Genomic DNA, 14,859 nt, shown 5'->3' with positions numbered 1-14,859 from the left:
GACAGCTCGTCAACGCGCGTACCTATAATATCGTATTCTCGCAGTGTCGCGGTCGATGCAGGTGTATTTAACGTCACGCGATCCGTGTTTGTTTGTTTGTTTTTCTCTGGTATGCCATTGTGTCTATGTTTTTGGAAAATTGATATATAGGACGTGTATATATTGTCGTAATTTAAATCGTGTGGGATGGATGACGACAACCGGTGATGATTAATAACAGCCCGACGACAACGAACTGTCGTAGAGGAGGTTATACACTGCAAAAGAGATGGTTGTCGAGGAACGTGAAAAAAAATTAGACAAACAACTTAAACATAAAGGTCAGATTTAATTACTTGCACCGGATCGGTTCACGAGGTAACTGGCTGAGACGAGTGATAGAGCGTCCTTGTGTGTGAGTGTGTGTGTGTGTGTGTAGGTCATACTCAGTTGTTTATAAAATGGAATATAGTAATAATATTCGGTAAACTTTATACACTATAATTCAACATAATATTATTATATACAAAGGCAATTGCGTTATAAACTTTATACCTATAATAGAATATTGTACATTAAAGTTATAATAATGAACCTCGAGAACCTTTGAAAAATTATTTTACACGCCTAAAATGCAAATAATATAGTATAAAGTTTACTCTCGAGAATAGTACAATAAATATACTTAGATAGATGAACATATTTTAGAACACCTATCTCCGTATTCTAACGGCAGTTGTAGTTTAGAATGCTTAGATAGCACTTTATACATAATGTACATATTGTATAGCTAGTGTGATAAATTCAAAACTTCAATAGCACAATAAATAATCAGTAAATTCTTCGGACGCTGTGCGTTGCATTAATATTTTACGTTAAATTCAAGAGAGTGTATTAAATATTATAGTGTATTAAACCTATGAGTGCAGCTAGTGATGAGAAATTAAATAAATATTCCAAAATATTATTTAGTTAGCTAAACGTATTGTGTTTATTGGAAACTTTATGTATTAAGAATCATCTGAAATATTCTAACTAATCTATTATATGTTATTAACTAGTTATTTATAAAAAACAAGTTGCTATCATTACATTTAACTTTATTACAGAGTGTTTTCAGCAGTTTTTTGTTATTTTAACAAAATAATTATTTTTAAGATCAATTATTTGAAAATTAAATTTTTTATCAGTTGAAAACTTAAGTTTTGACTCATATACACCATAACAATTATTAATTTGTGAACAACATTGAAGGGCGATAAGTTTTTCTATTTCATTAAATGGGGATTTTATTTTGATATTATTAAATATGTTGAAAATAGGAGTTATATTATTTTACTTATCAGTTCAACGCGCATTTATTTAATTGATGGTTTTTCAAGACTGATGTGCTGGAAAACTGGATTGTAATAATACAAAATTGCATTTTTTTTAAATAATGACTTTTCGAGGATTTATTATGAAAACATAGTGAGATTCATCAGTGAGAATTTGCATTTCTAAATATTTGCCTTTCCTAAACTATACAACTGCAGACTCAATCCATTATTCGGAATTCTTGTCAGTGACTTTTCTGAATGTCAACAGGCTCTTTTAAATATAGAGGTCGACGTTTAAAATTCCGGTTACATAAATAAGTTCGTTATTAACCCTGAATATAACAGAAAAAATATACCCAGTCACATTGTGACCGACTTAACTCTATTTTAAATGATCATTTAAGATAAATTATATGCAAAGGTCCACATAAATGCACTGGCAAACCTATTTCAACAGGAATAACTCTAAAATTTGTATCTGCAGTGTGCTATTATAAATTGTGTCTACGTGTTATACGATTACGGTTTTGGATTGATTTTGCTTATTTCATTATTTATGTTATTATATTAACAGTACAAACTCGTATTGTGATCTTCATAAATAGTTAATTCGTTGAATTCACTTTTATTGGTGGCAGAGATATTTGGCGTTTTACTAAGTGGTAAATATTATTATAGTTATGATATTAACTACCATTTTATTAAAATTAGTTTGATTTTACTGGTTTACTGGTTTAAGCATATTCACTTAAATCTAACATAATCTAATCAGACTTGGCGTAAAAAATATCATATAATTTCAAAATTTATATAGTTATTTTGTTTCAAAATTTATTTTATTTTCATAAGGTTAGGTTATAATTAAAAAAATATTCTGTATTATTGTTATTGCTAAAACTTAATGTACCTATTTATTAACTAAACACAAAAATACTAGTAAATTATAAACAAAGCTTTTAATTATATAAATATATCATTACTTCCTTATTAATTTTCTCTTACTTTCTGGATTTTATTGTCAATACATTTTTGTATTTTAGTGTTTATGTGAATTAATTTTAGTCATTGTGTAGTTTAAGAACTAAATAAATTACACCCTTAAAAATAATCTTCAGTCAGTGTATTATGAAAAAAAAAAAAAAAAATCACAGTTTTTAAAAGATTTGATTTATTCGCCGAAATACCTACTTAATTTTATTATTTTCAGATATTGTGTCATTATATAGTTTAGAATTAAAGTTAAAGTAATACCCATTAATATTATTAAAATCTTTTATCATCTATTTATTAATTATTCAAATCATGGTTGAGCCAAAAGTACAAAAGATACAATAGCTATGGAAATTCTGTATTAAATATTTTAAAGAAAAATATTTAACAAACGTTCAACTTTGTAATATATAGGTAGCTATTTTTTAAAATAATATTTTGTTTCTTGAAATAAATAATAATATATATAAATTAAAATTTAAAACACACTAAGACATATTTTATATAAATAATTATAGCTATAAACCAAGGATGGGCTACTCAATGTTACTAAATAATCATTTTTTAAAGCTTAAAAATTTAAGGGGTCAGAGAAAAAAGACAGCAAAAAGAGAAAAAGAAAGACCAATTAAATTTAAAATTTATAATTGACTTTTAATTTTTATATTTAATTATTTATATATATTTTATTTATTAATTTAAGTGTGAACTGAAAATTTTTTTTATACATGATAATTCAGTAAAATTGACTTCTATTTGTGGGTAATGCAATATTCAAAATTAAACTCGTCGTCAAATTATATTTTTATAACTTCATAAAATGGGAAATGAACTAATTTCTTTTAAGAAATACATTTATAAACACATCCGTTTTTTTTTTTTTGAATCCATCAAATATCTAATTATTTGATAAATTGTTTATTTTCTACCTTAAAGTTTTATATTTAGTTTATTTAAATGTTGAAAAATATCAGTTAAAAATATTAATGAACATAAAAATTATTTATCGATTATTTGATTTTCAAAAGAAATAGTATCAATTGTGATATTTGTTTTAAGGAAATTCAGTGTCATTTCTCAAACCAAAAAAAAAAAAAAAAAATAAAAATAAAAAAAATACGTTGAGCCACTTTCCACAACTTAATCAGTTTACATTTATATACACTAATAAATCATCATACTCAAAATTAAGTTCATCTAAAAAATATTAAATATTTTAATTATGCCTCTATAAATATTATTTATTAAGTAATTTAATAATTCAGCTGTAGTTCTATACTGTATAAAAATACATATATACGTTTTACGATAACCATTATATCGATTTATAAATATAATAATAAAATAAAATAAAGATAAATGTATTTTATAAAGTAATTTGAAAATGTGGCGTGGGTGAGTGAAAAATAGTACATAAATCGCCAGTTTTCTGTTCCTGCTATTAACTATTATATTATACACCATTAAATATATAGTATGGTTGATTGTGAATATTTTATAAATATTTTAAAATATAAAAAAAAAATTTTCGGTAAATTAAATGTGTAAAATATTTACTTCTGTTTGAATCTAAGAGTCTGAAGTTATTTAAAATACAGTCATTTATTGTTAAAAAAAAAACCCATTATTTTTAATATATACTATGTTGAGTTTTTAAAACATAAAAAATTAGTGTGGTTTGTACCTATATTAATTTAATAAGAACTATAAGTGTGAACAACAGTTGTATAATGATATAGGTATATCATATATATATGTGTGTGTGTGTGTGTGTGTTTGTGTATGTGTATTGTTAATTATTTAACTATTTAACACTTATTTTTAAAATGTAATTTAAATAAATGGCTGTATTTTTTCATTAATAATAATCAATATTTTAATGGAATAACTAAAATTTCCTTGTATAGATGTGTACGTTCAATATACTACATTATAAATTATAATGTAAAATACTCCAAGCATTCAGTGGTTATAACAGAAAATGGATATAATTAATAATGATTCAGTAATATTTTGTTATAATAAAGTTAGACGTTCATTTAATAAATCATTTATAGAAACTCGAAATTACGTAAATGATAATAAATTATAATTACTTTTTTTTTTAATTTTAATTCTACTCAATTTATATTTTATTTAGTTATACTTTTATTCATGTAAAATTCTAGCATAAAAAGAAAATTTTAATAAAATATCATAAGTGATGATAATATAGTCAAGTTCTTTTTTCTTGATATAGTTTAATGATTTATACGTATTATTTTGTCTGTACAGTGTTAAATGTTTTTTTTTTTTTTTTCATCTAAACTATCGTCTGTTGTAGTATCGTTGTGTTCATTTAAATATTTGAAAAAATACTAGAAAAGTTATTTTAAATACGATTACTATGCTTTCAAGTAGAAACTTCAATCAGATATAGATATGAGGATTTCTAGACAGTGATACGCGTCAACAGATATTCTCCTTTAATCTTCATAACATGATATCAAAAATACGTACCGTTAATTATAAATTACGAGCATATACTTGAAACGTGAGTAGTCGTTTAAACATTTCACGTATCTGTGTACGAATACTTACCGAAGAACAATAACAATATGGTGGTATTGTATATTAGTATGTATGTGTAAGAACTAAGAATAATAATAATAATATAGTAATTAAACACAAAGTTATTATTCATTCTTATTAATATTCAAGAATTTTAGATTCAATGAATTAGGTACTAAATACTTAGTAATATCTTGCCCGTCCGTACTATACGTCATTCATCTAGTCATAGTGAGGCCATCTTGTGTATAGTTAACGTTAAACCATTTATTTTGAAGTGTACTCTATTCACTTGACTTTGTTTCAAAGTTTGATAATTCAATTTTCCAACTATGAAAACTGTCAAAAGTTTAGAAAACAAACACTAGGGAAGAATAAGAAATTGTACCCCCGTTTGAAATCATTCATCTTATATGAGTAAAAGTTGTTTTATTTCTGGTACAAACTTGCATTTTATGGACGATCATAATATACTATAAAATATCATTATTATCGTTGTTAATTTATTTTTCTTATTAGATGTAGACGCTTTTTGAATCAGTAGTGATAGTAAAAATTACATACTCATACTCATCGACTAAGATGTTTAATTTTAAACGTAATAAATTTGTATTATTGTGGACTATATTGTGTATTTAAACAGTATGGCAAAATTACAAAACAAATAAAACTTTTCAGTAATGTCGTTTTTTTATATATACGAGTATTTACACCTACATATTTTGTATTTACGGAAATGAAATATATTATTAGGACATTATGCCACTGTGTTATCATATTATTTTTTATTTATAACCAAGTTTGAAAAGTGGTATTTTACGAAACTTGTAATATGTGAATAATCGAATAAAAATCTATAGTTATTATGCAATATTATCAAATATATAAAATAGACGTCACTTTTTTATATATCAATTATTTGAAGCATATATTTAAGTGTGTAAATACAAATTTAAATATTAGGTATAATAATATATATACTTAGGTATAAACACCTGAGTATTCCACTGCGTTTATTTCAATCAACAGGTATAATTTTTTTTCTTAGTATTTTTTTTTTTTTTTTTAGATAATTCAAATTGTATTATTGTAAATTAGATATTTTTTTAGATAAATTAAATATGCTGTAATGAAATATTCACTTGAAAATAGAAGAGAGATGACGTTATCCTCTCATTTCAAACACTTTGAGTTGTATACCTACTTTCTTAATACTTACCTGTAATAGTATGTATAATAAGAAGCATGAATGTATCAAAATATTATATTTTACTCATTAAGCGTCAATACTTTGAGCTCGTAAATTTGCAAATAGCAATGTTCGTACACTCTACAATTATAATTTATTGACAGTGTATTAATTCATGACCCGGGACGGATGAAACGTGAATACGTTTTAAATGGGTTAAAATTTATAATTATCGGACGATGGTGATTGACGAGCAGTATGATCGTGTCATTAGTGCGATAATAATAATTATTAGTTGCATTCTGTGTTTTATTACGTCTAGACAAGATATGCTAAGCAAAGTGAACGTACCGAAATTATTCTGAATATAGTATGTTTTAACGGTTCAATATATTATACCTACTATATATAGTAGCTGACGCGGTATTCTTCACAATATACGGGCATACATTATACCTAACCCTATTAGATGCGAATTTATAATTTTAAATATTTAATGAGCCTCATATGCAAACATTTTGTTGACGTCTCTTAACTTATTTTTTATATGATCTTTGGTTGTTCTAAATACTCATAAACCCACTAATTAGGTTTATATTAAAAAGAGAAACAAAAAAATGTCTGTTTAAAAATTTGACCCTTGAAAAAAACATTATTCTTTACACAACGTATCATATTTCACAAAAAAAGACTTTTCACACGAAGTGGACATTATTTAATACAATGCATTAACATTTAAATTATAACATGACCCATATTTTTCTATATAAATATTATGGTTTGTATTTACATGTAATTCAGGTACGCATGACATCTTAAATAATTATTATATAATTATACTGCAGAAAATTTAATGCTTGTGGTGTTGACCAATTATTCAAATTTTAAATTTACAGAAAACGTTAATACTATATTTACGCAGTATAAAATAAACACTAAACACCTGACATCCAGCTATCACGTAAACACTATTTTTTCTTTTTTACAGTAAAACATAGAATGAAAATATTAATAATTAAATAAAGTTATTTTAATATAGGTAATTTAATTCAAAATGTACAAAAAAATACAGATATATAGACATATTTTAATGCGGTAATCAAAAACTGTTAAATTTGAATTTTATTACTATGAGATTGCGACCAAATTATTTATGAATCCCGAACAACAGTAGATTTATGTACCTGTATACAGGCATAACTTTAGTATGAGTAATAGAAAAATCTTGATAAAAAATGCTTTCCGGATTAATTTTATTCCAGTATACCTACATTTGTAGAGTTTTAGACTCGAGCATCTCACATGACTCATAAATTTAAAACTCACAAAGTAAATAAAGCCACTATCATACGTTACGATTTATCTATCGCTTATATGACGTAATATATAGTATATATCAAAATATTTAAGCAGAATGCTTATTTTTTCGTTTTTTAAACATATACATAGCACTCACTAAATATATTCATTATTTCTTACTTCTGTGTATTATATATTATATGTATGACAATGATTGGTGTCTATTAATTGAAACGTATACTTACGAATAATATATATATTATACACATAATTTATATATATACATAATCATTTGTAGTGAAAAGCCTTCAAGTAGTGATTTGTGGTCGGCGGTGAAGGCACTAAGTTTGATATAACGTATGTATACGCGACGATCGCGAAGGGGCAGGTGGACTTTGGAGAGAGGAGTAGTATTTAAGCGTGATGATGCGCGTGTGTGCGTGCACGTTTGGAAGAGGGGTGAGCGAGAGGGTAGGTTTTAAGGGGGTTGGTCGCGCGGTGGCGTTAGTGATCGGAGGGGAGCGAGAGAGTCCGTAACGATGAGGGGAGGGGCGAGACTGACACCGCGACAGCTGCGCGCGCGAACACGTCTCGGCGGCGGTGGCATTGTCCGTTTTGGCGGGATTCAACGAGCTTGTTGCTTGCCGTCCGCGCGACCGTCGTTGTCGTCGTCATCGTCGTCATCGTGCGTCCGGTAGTCGCGATCACATATAACACATTATTATTATTATTAATATTATCATCATCATTATCATCATTATCATCATCGTCATCATCTTCATCGTATTACAATATTTGACGGCGATGGCAAGTGGTAATCTCGGTCGTAGTGGTATAACACCGGTCGTAATCATGGTCGCCTCGCGTTGTCGACTCCGCCGTCGTCGTACCGGTGTCGTCGTTTAGATTAATAATATCATCGTGATCGCGTATCGCACGAGCACGTGACGTTATTTCGATCGCAATCATTGCCGCCGGTAGTTGTACGAGCGACGCGAGTGCCGGACGATTGACGGCGGCGAGATGTAATAAATGCTGTAGCATCAAGCGGCGGAAAAAACGGAAAAAAAATTTTAAAAACCCACGACCGGCTATAGTGGCGGCGGAGCGGGCGCCGCCAAACGCAGTGCCGCATGGCCGCGGTGGCCGGACTTTATGGGTTCGGCGACGATTCCAGGACTGTGGCCGCTCGGTTCGTGGAGAGACAGCGGTTGGCCAACAGGGATTCACCCACAGACACGTACGTCCATCATCACCGTGTCACCGTTCACTCACTACCCTAACCCACCCACCCCGGCCCCCCCCCACTTCGCCTGCCCCCCCTCCCCCCACCCCCCCCCCCCCCCCCCACACACACACACACCCACACCCCGCGTTATAATATTATGATAATGACGATAATATTTTTCGACATAATCCTTTATACATTTTCCCGTTATAGGGCTGAACAACGATAATTCGATCTGGATATTATAAATACGTACGATGTTAACACATAGAGATCGGTGATGCATCATCTCGACAGAGGAGATACTTAGTCGTGGAATTAAAAATAAATAAAAATATAGAAACTGAATATGTAACTTTGGCTAATGTTATAGTTTTAAACTTTTCGTTTTAAGATAAACAGGTGACGTCACCGGTGTCTGTTCGTCTTTCTTTTGGATTTCCAGAGAAATAGTTTCGAGAAATAGTCGGATGACTGCGATAGGGTCTGGATGGCGATTCAAACGGAACTCGATTTTACTTATTCTGACTGCAACTGGTATTTTCAAAAGTCAATAGAAAGGTCATGAGTCATGACAATATTAAACTCGCCAATATATTATTTAATAATAAATAAATTACGTCACAACGACGAGGATCGTGGTTATCGGAAAACGCGATATTATCGTCATTAATATCATTATTATATCGTATGCAGGCGCGGCGGCATGCTGTCGCGTGGTTGGCGCACGATTATTATACCGAATATTATTATGTAAATGCGCTTCGAGCTCGATGACCGCAGGTCGGCGTGTCAGAAGACGATTCCGTGTGTCCGTTCTGGTAACTGAAAAATCATATTTTAAAATTTATTGTAATTATATTATGTTCGCATAAAAGCTGTGTTTGTATTCACGCGACCATCGATTTTCGTGGGTTTTTTTCGTTAGTTTTGTATTTAGTACACGCGTAGTAAATTATCGGCGCCGTCACCGTCTATACGCCCGAGTACCACTATACTGTTAACAATAACGAAGTCTGCAGTTCTTATCCAAGGTTTATTTTTTTCATCGCAATACACTACACATTTTCAGGACTTATTCATTTTTACTCTCACACTGGCTCACATAATCCTTGAATTCTATATTTAAGAATATAAGAATGTGGATACTCGGGGTTGATTTTTAATGTTGACAAATGTTTTTCAATAACGTATTGTATTCACAGTATTGGTGCTGTATAAAAATATATTACGATTCACATAAAAACAATATCGTACTTTAAAAAGTAAAAACTCAAATTGTACCAGAATAATAAATAAAAATGAGGTAACCGTAAAGTAGAAGTCGGGTGTACCTCGTCATTGAGTAGGCGCTAAATGGGTGTGCTATATTTGAATGAAATGATAAATTGTTGTTCATGATGAAAAAAACGAACGTTTTTGCGTGAAAACAGTTTAACTTTTTGGTAACTGTGGTTACCAAACAATTATTCTAATAAATAGTAATATTAAAATTGTACAGAATATTCGTATTTTTTTTCTTCGCAAAATGGCTTCAGTCTTTCTCTTTTTCACCTTCACCCTCTCTTGCACAATTCTATAGGTCAGGGATACCTTCGCGCCACAAGTCTTACATATACCACTCTCACATACATATATATATATATATTTAACTCCGAGATTGCTTTGATTTTTAAGCCCATCATTTATTTATAATATAAAATATATGATTGCCTATCATAGGTGTTTATGGTTAGGGTTCCCCTAGGCTCAACTTTCATAGTGGAAATTAATACCTCGAGGTACAGTTAATATCGGTCGTCAAATAAAAATAAAAATAATAAAATGTATTTAGGTATTTATATCAATATTTTAAAATGAGAAAAAATTAATTAAAAAAATTACTATGATATAATACGTTATGTTTTAAAGTAATTATAAATTACGAAAAAAAAAATAATGTTTATAAACTATAAATTATCCTGACAAAATCTATTTATCAAATTAATGTGAATACAATTTTATCTCAATATTTTTATAATAACCATAAATTTATACTTAAATATATCGTTTTTTTTTTATCTTATTATATCACGACGAAAGGGTCCATGACTTACTTAACACTTTATTGTAGTCGTGTATGACAAATATTTAATACAATCAATTCACGTAAATTCTAACACACTCTTACCTGATCAAAGGGTATGCTAAATTTGTTTCACTATATTCTATCATAACAGCTGTGCATAATGTTTGAATGATAAATTTTTCCAATGGAAAGACTTGTAAAAAAAAAACAACAACAACGTCGTGAATACGATTTATGGGTTGATACCACTAATATATATGTAAAAAAAAAAGGTAAATCTAACAGTATATAGAATAAAATTAACATTGTAATTGTAATTAATAATAAAATATACGTATTTAGTTTTTATGAAAATAAAATTATTGTATTACTTATTATTAAAGTCCTTCTTTCTCTCTCGGGAGCGAGTGAAATCGTGTGCAACGCGTACTATAATTAATATATAAAATAATATATTGACCGTTCACCATCGTCGTTTCTCGTATATTGTATTATATATATATATATATATATATATATATATATATTATTTATTTATGGTCGTTTTTATTATCCGAGTATCCGATTAACTGCATAATATAATAATATAGCAGCGTGTCTTAAGTGAAAAACCGAGTTGAAAGTAGCGGGGTAGGAGGAGAGATCGTAAAACCGTCGTCGCCACGACGCGTGTAGTGGATCCTCTGCTGCCGTCGGGAAGGACGTCGGCGGCAGCGGGGTGGCGCGAGCGTAAAAGTTTATAATATGTCTCGCGACATACGTTCGGAAATCCGCCGGCATGAATACGTGAATATACATGTAAAATGCGTATACAATAATGTAACGTGTACGAGCGTGTGTGGTGAGTGCTGTCGTCGCGGTTGACGTGGGCGTACTGCATCATAAATAGGCTATTTATAACCAACGAACAAATTTATATACCGGGCGCGGTTGATACCGGGCCAATCGTTTACCACGGGGAGGTTGTACCCCTGGGCACGCGAGTCCCGCGGCGCTCCTGCACCCGCGCTGACTCTTAGTCCTTTTGTGTAACCGTGGATGTTATACTACCCAACTCACTTTCCGCCCGCCTGTACAGTCTGCCGCTGAGTCGTCTTTCCATATATCCAAACGTTGCGCACCGGCCAAAATCGTGTCAATATATATATATAGAACACAGCATACTTATATACAAATATAATGTATATGATTGTGTAATATAGTAAGCGCATTGACGACGACGTCGACAAAAATAGCTTATGACCGGAAATGATCAATAACATTATAATATATATTTGTCAGGAAGGTGGAGGATTTTCTCTTTTTTTTTTTCATTTCACTTTTGTACGCTACCTTTGCGTGTCTATATAATCTTTAATTACTTTATAATATGATACATTTTCCGGTGGTGAAGCATCGCACACACAAACACACGCTCGTGCAATCCATTGAGTAACAAATTTACCGTTATTAACAAGTGAAGTCCGTTTTTAGACTTAACCTACCGGATAAATCAGTCTTCAGATGGCGATGAAATGATGAAAAGAAGATACGATGGTACTTTATCAACCGCACGCGGCAAAGTTACTACGATACAATATATGTATAATGTACATACAACGTAGAAAGATGCGTTACGCTATACGGGAAATCATTTTTTTCTTCAAACAATAGTTGTATACGATAGATGATAATAATATGTTGTATAATAGCTGTATACCTCCGCAAACCAAGAACCTGAAAGAGTCTTAGGTCATTAATTTTCTCGAGTTTATTGATTTTTAATTCAAAACGCATAAAACAAAAATTATCTTAAATTATCACTCGATTAAATTGTATGTATACAATATTATTATAATATGTATTACGTACAGAAATGTGTACGGCTATGCATAATATATTATAAATTTATAAATAATAATTCTTTTATCACTAAACAGTCATGTTTTTGTTGAAATTTCTGATGATTTCGATATGATATTTTCGACAAATGCAGAAAAATCGAAAAATTTTAGTTTTTTTAAGTTGGTTTAAGTAGATTAATTTTATTATTCAATGAATAAATAATAATAACACTACTATACCACGTATATTATTCACAAATGAACTATTTTCTAATGTAGTATAAACAACTCCTCATCAATATAGTCATTGAAAATCAAAATCTTATAAATGTATGTAATTTGTTCTATAATCTATTTTTCCTACCACTTATTAATTTTTAATAATTTTACTCACACAGCTATTTAAGAAAAAAAACCGCATTGAAAAATATGAAATACTTTATTTGGTGGTTATTCCCTGAATAAAGATAGACAGTTGTATGCTGAATAATTACTTCAAGATCTTAAAATTGGGCCAAAAATCAAATTATTTACCTGTGGTTATAGTAAATTATGACTTAATAAACATTTTAATTTTAAATGATCCACGAAGTCCAAACTTAAAGTATTCTGTTAATTATTTATTATTTTGGAAGTTTGATTTCAATATAAATGAAAGTATATATCTATATATATTATATATTGATGAAATAAATTATTTATTATAATTTAAAATAAGTAAGGAACATAAATAGTTAAACAAATGAAAAATACTACCATATTATGACTTAAAACTATGTTAAACACAAAATTAAAAAAAAAAAAAACAAAAAAAAAAAACATTAATTTACCAAAAAGTGGTTAATAAATGATAAAATAATAACATTGTAGGTACCTACTATAATATCGTGATATAAACATACTTTTGTATCGCAACATCGCGAATTTTGATAAAAATTTGTTCTCGTTCCTCTACTACATGTATATTGTATTATGTATATATTTAATACGACGGAAATCCATTTTTTTACAAAGTTTGAATACAACAACATTCAATCACACTTGCACTCGTCATATTTTATTTTGATGTACCTACTTGTATATAATATAATATTAAAATGTAATTTATACTTCTACAATATTTTTTTATTCTCAAACAATACTGATGAGTGATGACAATATTCTTTTTTTAATACGTTTAACGTTATGTTTTTGACTTAGAACATACGATACAGTAGTGTTTACCAGTATAAGCACGTCGATACCTAACCTAAATGTTTTGTCGTCGAAGCATAAGATTTGGTGATATTGCTTCGTGCTCAATATTATTTTATATTAAATGTATTCACGGTAGCTACACCTGGCCATGGTTATTGGAAATATAAAACACAGTTTTAATTAGACAATTCAACAAGTGAATTACATTCAATTTTATATTTTGTAATATAGATAAAAAAATGTTTACTTATTAGAATAATTTTATCATGGAAGTCTATGGATCCTCGCTCTACATAACGGATTGGTGGGTGAATGTTGTATGTCCTTTTAGTAGTTGATTATTTTTTCTTGTCTTCTAAAAATTTGGAAATTTTGTTGTTGGTATAGGCAATTCAAAGAATGGTTAACCTTTTAATTGTATTTGATATGGCAGACAGTTTAAACCAATTATATTTCCAAGAATTGAGAATTAAGTTTTATTACAACATTTTAACGGCTTGATAAGATAAATTACGTACACGAATAGCTGTGTAGGAGGCGTGGCGAGTTTAACCGATGGCTCTATAATAATCATCAGCCATATTGCTGTACCTTACAACTCATAAACGCTATTTAACATGTTTACCATATGATTGGGTTATGCCATTACTGTTATGGATATTTCTTGAAATATCTATTAAGTGGCGGGTGTTGTAAATACTGGTCACCGAGTATTATGAATAAAATATTGTATTCCACCGAATTAATTGTGTATTTAACTATCTTAAGCGTTTGTGATATAAACAGTGTAATCAGTGTATACAGTTAAGATATTTCTCAAATATGTAAATACATAAAAAAAATTCAAACAGACGTTATCAATTCATCTATATGAACGTTCCATTTCAATTATTCATCAACATGTAGGTACACCTAACCTATACGTATTTTATAAATAAAGGACAGAATAGATATTTCATAATTTTGACTAAATTTCATTGAATCCGCGAGTTATTACTGGTCAGACTTTTTGGTCTGTTGTCAATGGATAAGTTAAAATATTTACTTACAATATGTATTACTTTATTATTATTTAATAGCGAAGCGTAAATCACTGCGACAGCGTTGTAATATTATGTCATAGTCATCATTTCGTGGTATGAAAAATGCAGGTTTCTCGTATAATTTGCCAGCCGTCCGGTCCCTGTTTTTTAATTTTATTTCCACGACTAATCGGG

The 14,859-nt window shown here is 29.3% G+C and overlaps 1 protein-coding gene across 11 annotated transcripts in view; it reads left to right on the top strand.

Annotated features, from left to right (window-relative positions):
• LOC112591896 (potassium voltage-gated channel protein Shaker) overlaps positions 1 to 14,859 on the top strand; it is a 178,978-nt gene that overhangs the window by 62,665 nt on the left and 101,454 nt on the right. Inside the window, exon 1 of one of the 11 annotated variants that reach the window (XM_025335833.1) lies at positions 7,972 to 8,566. The exons of the other annotated variants lie outside the window; for them this stretch is intronic. Coding sequence (XP_025191618.1) covers positions 8,460 to 8,566 — 107 coding nt within the window. The 5' untranslated portion in view covers positions 7,972 to 8,459. Of the gene's footprint in view, positions 1 to 7,971; positions 8,567 to 14,859 lie in introns of those variants that run through there. 11 annotated transcript variants of the gene reach the window in all.

The sequence above is a fragment of the Melanaphis sacchari genome, unplaced genomic scaffold (assembly GCF_002803265.2).
Source record: "Melanaphis sacchari strain LSU unplaced genomic scaffold, SCAv2.0 Contig146_pilon_pilon, whole genome shotgun sequence".
NCBI lineage: Eukaryota > Metazoa > Arthropoda > Insecta > Hemiptera > Aphididae > Melanaphis > Melanaphis sacchari.
Note: the sequence above shows the minus strand (reverse complement) of the source record. Positions and strands in the feature narration are given on the sequence as shown.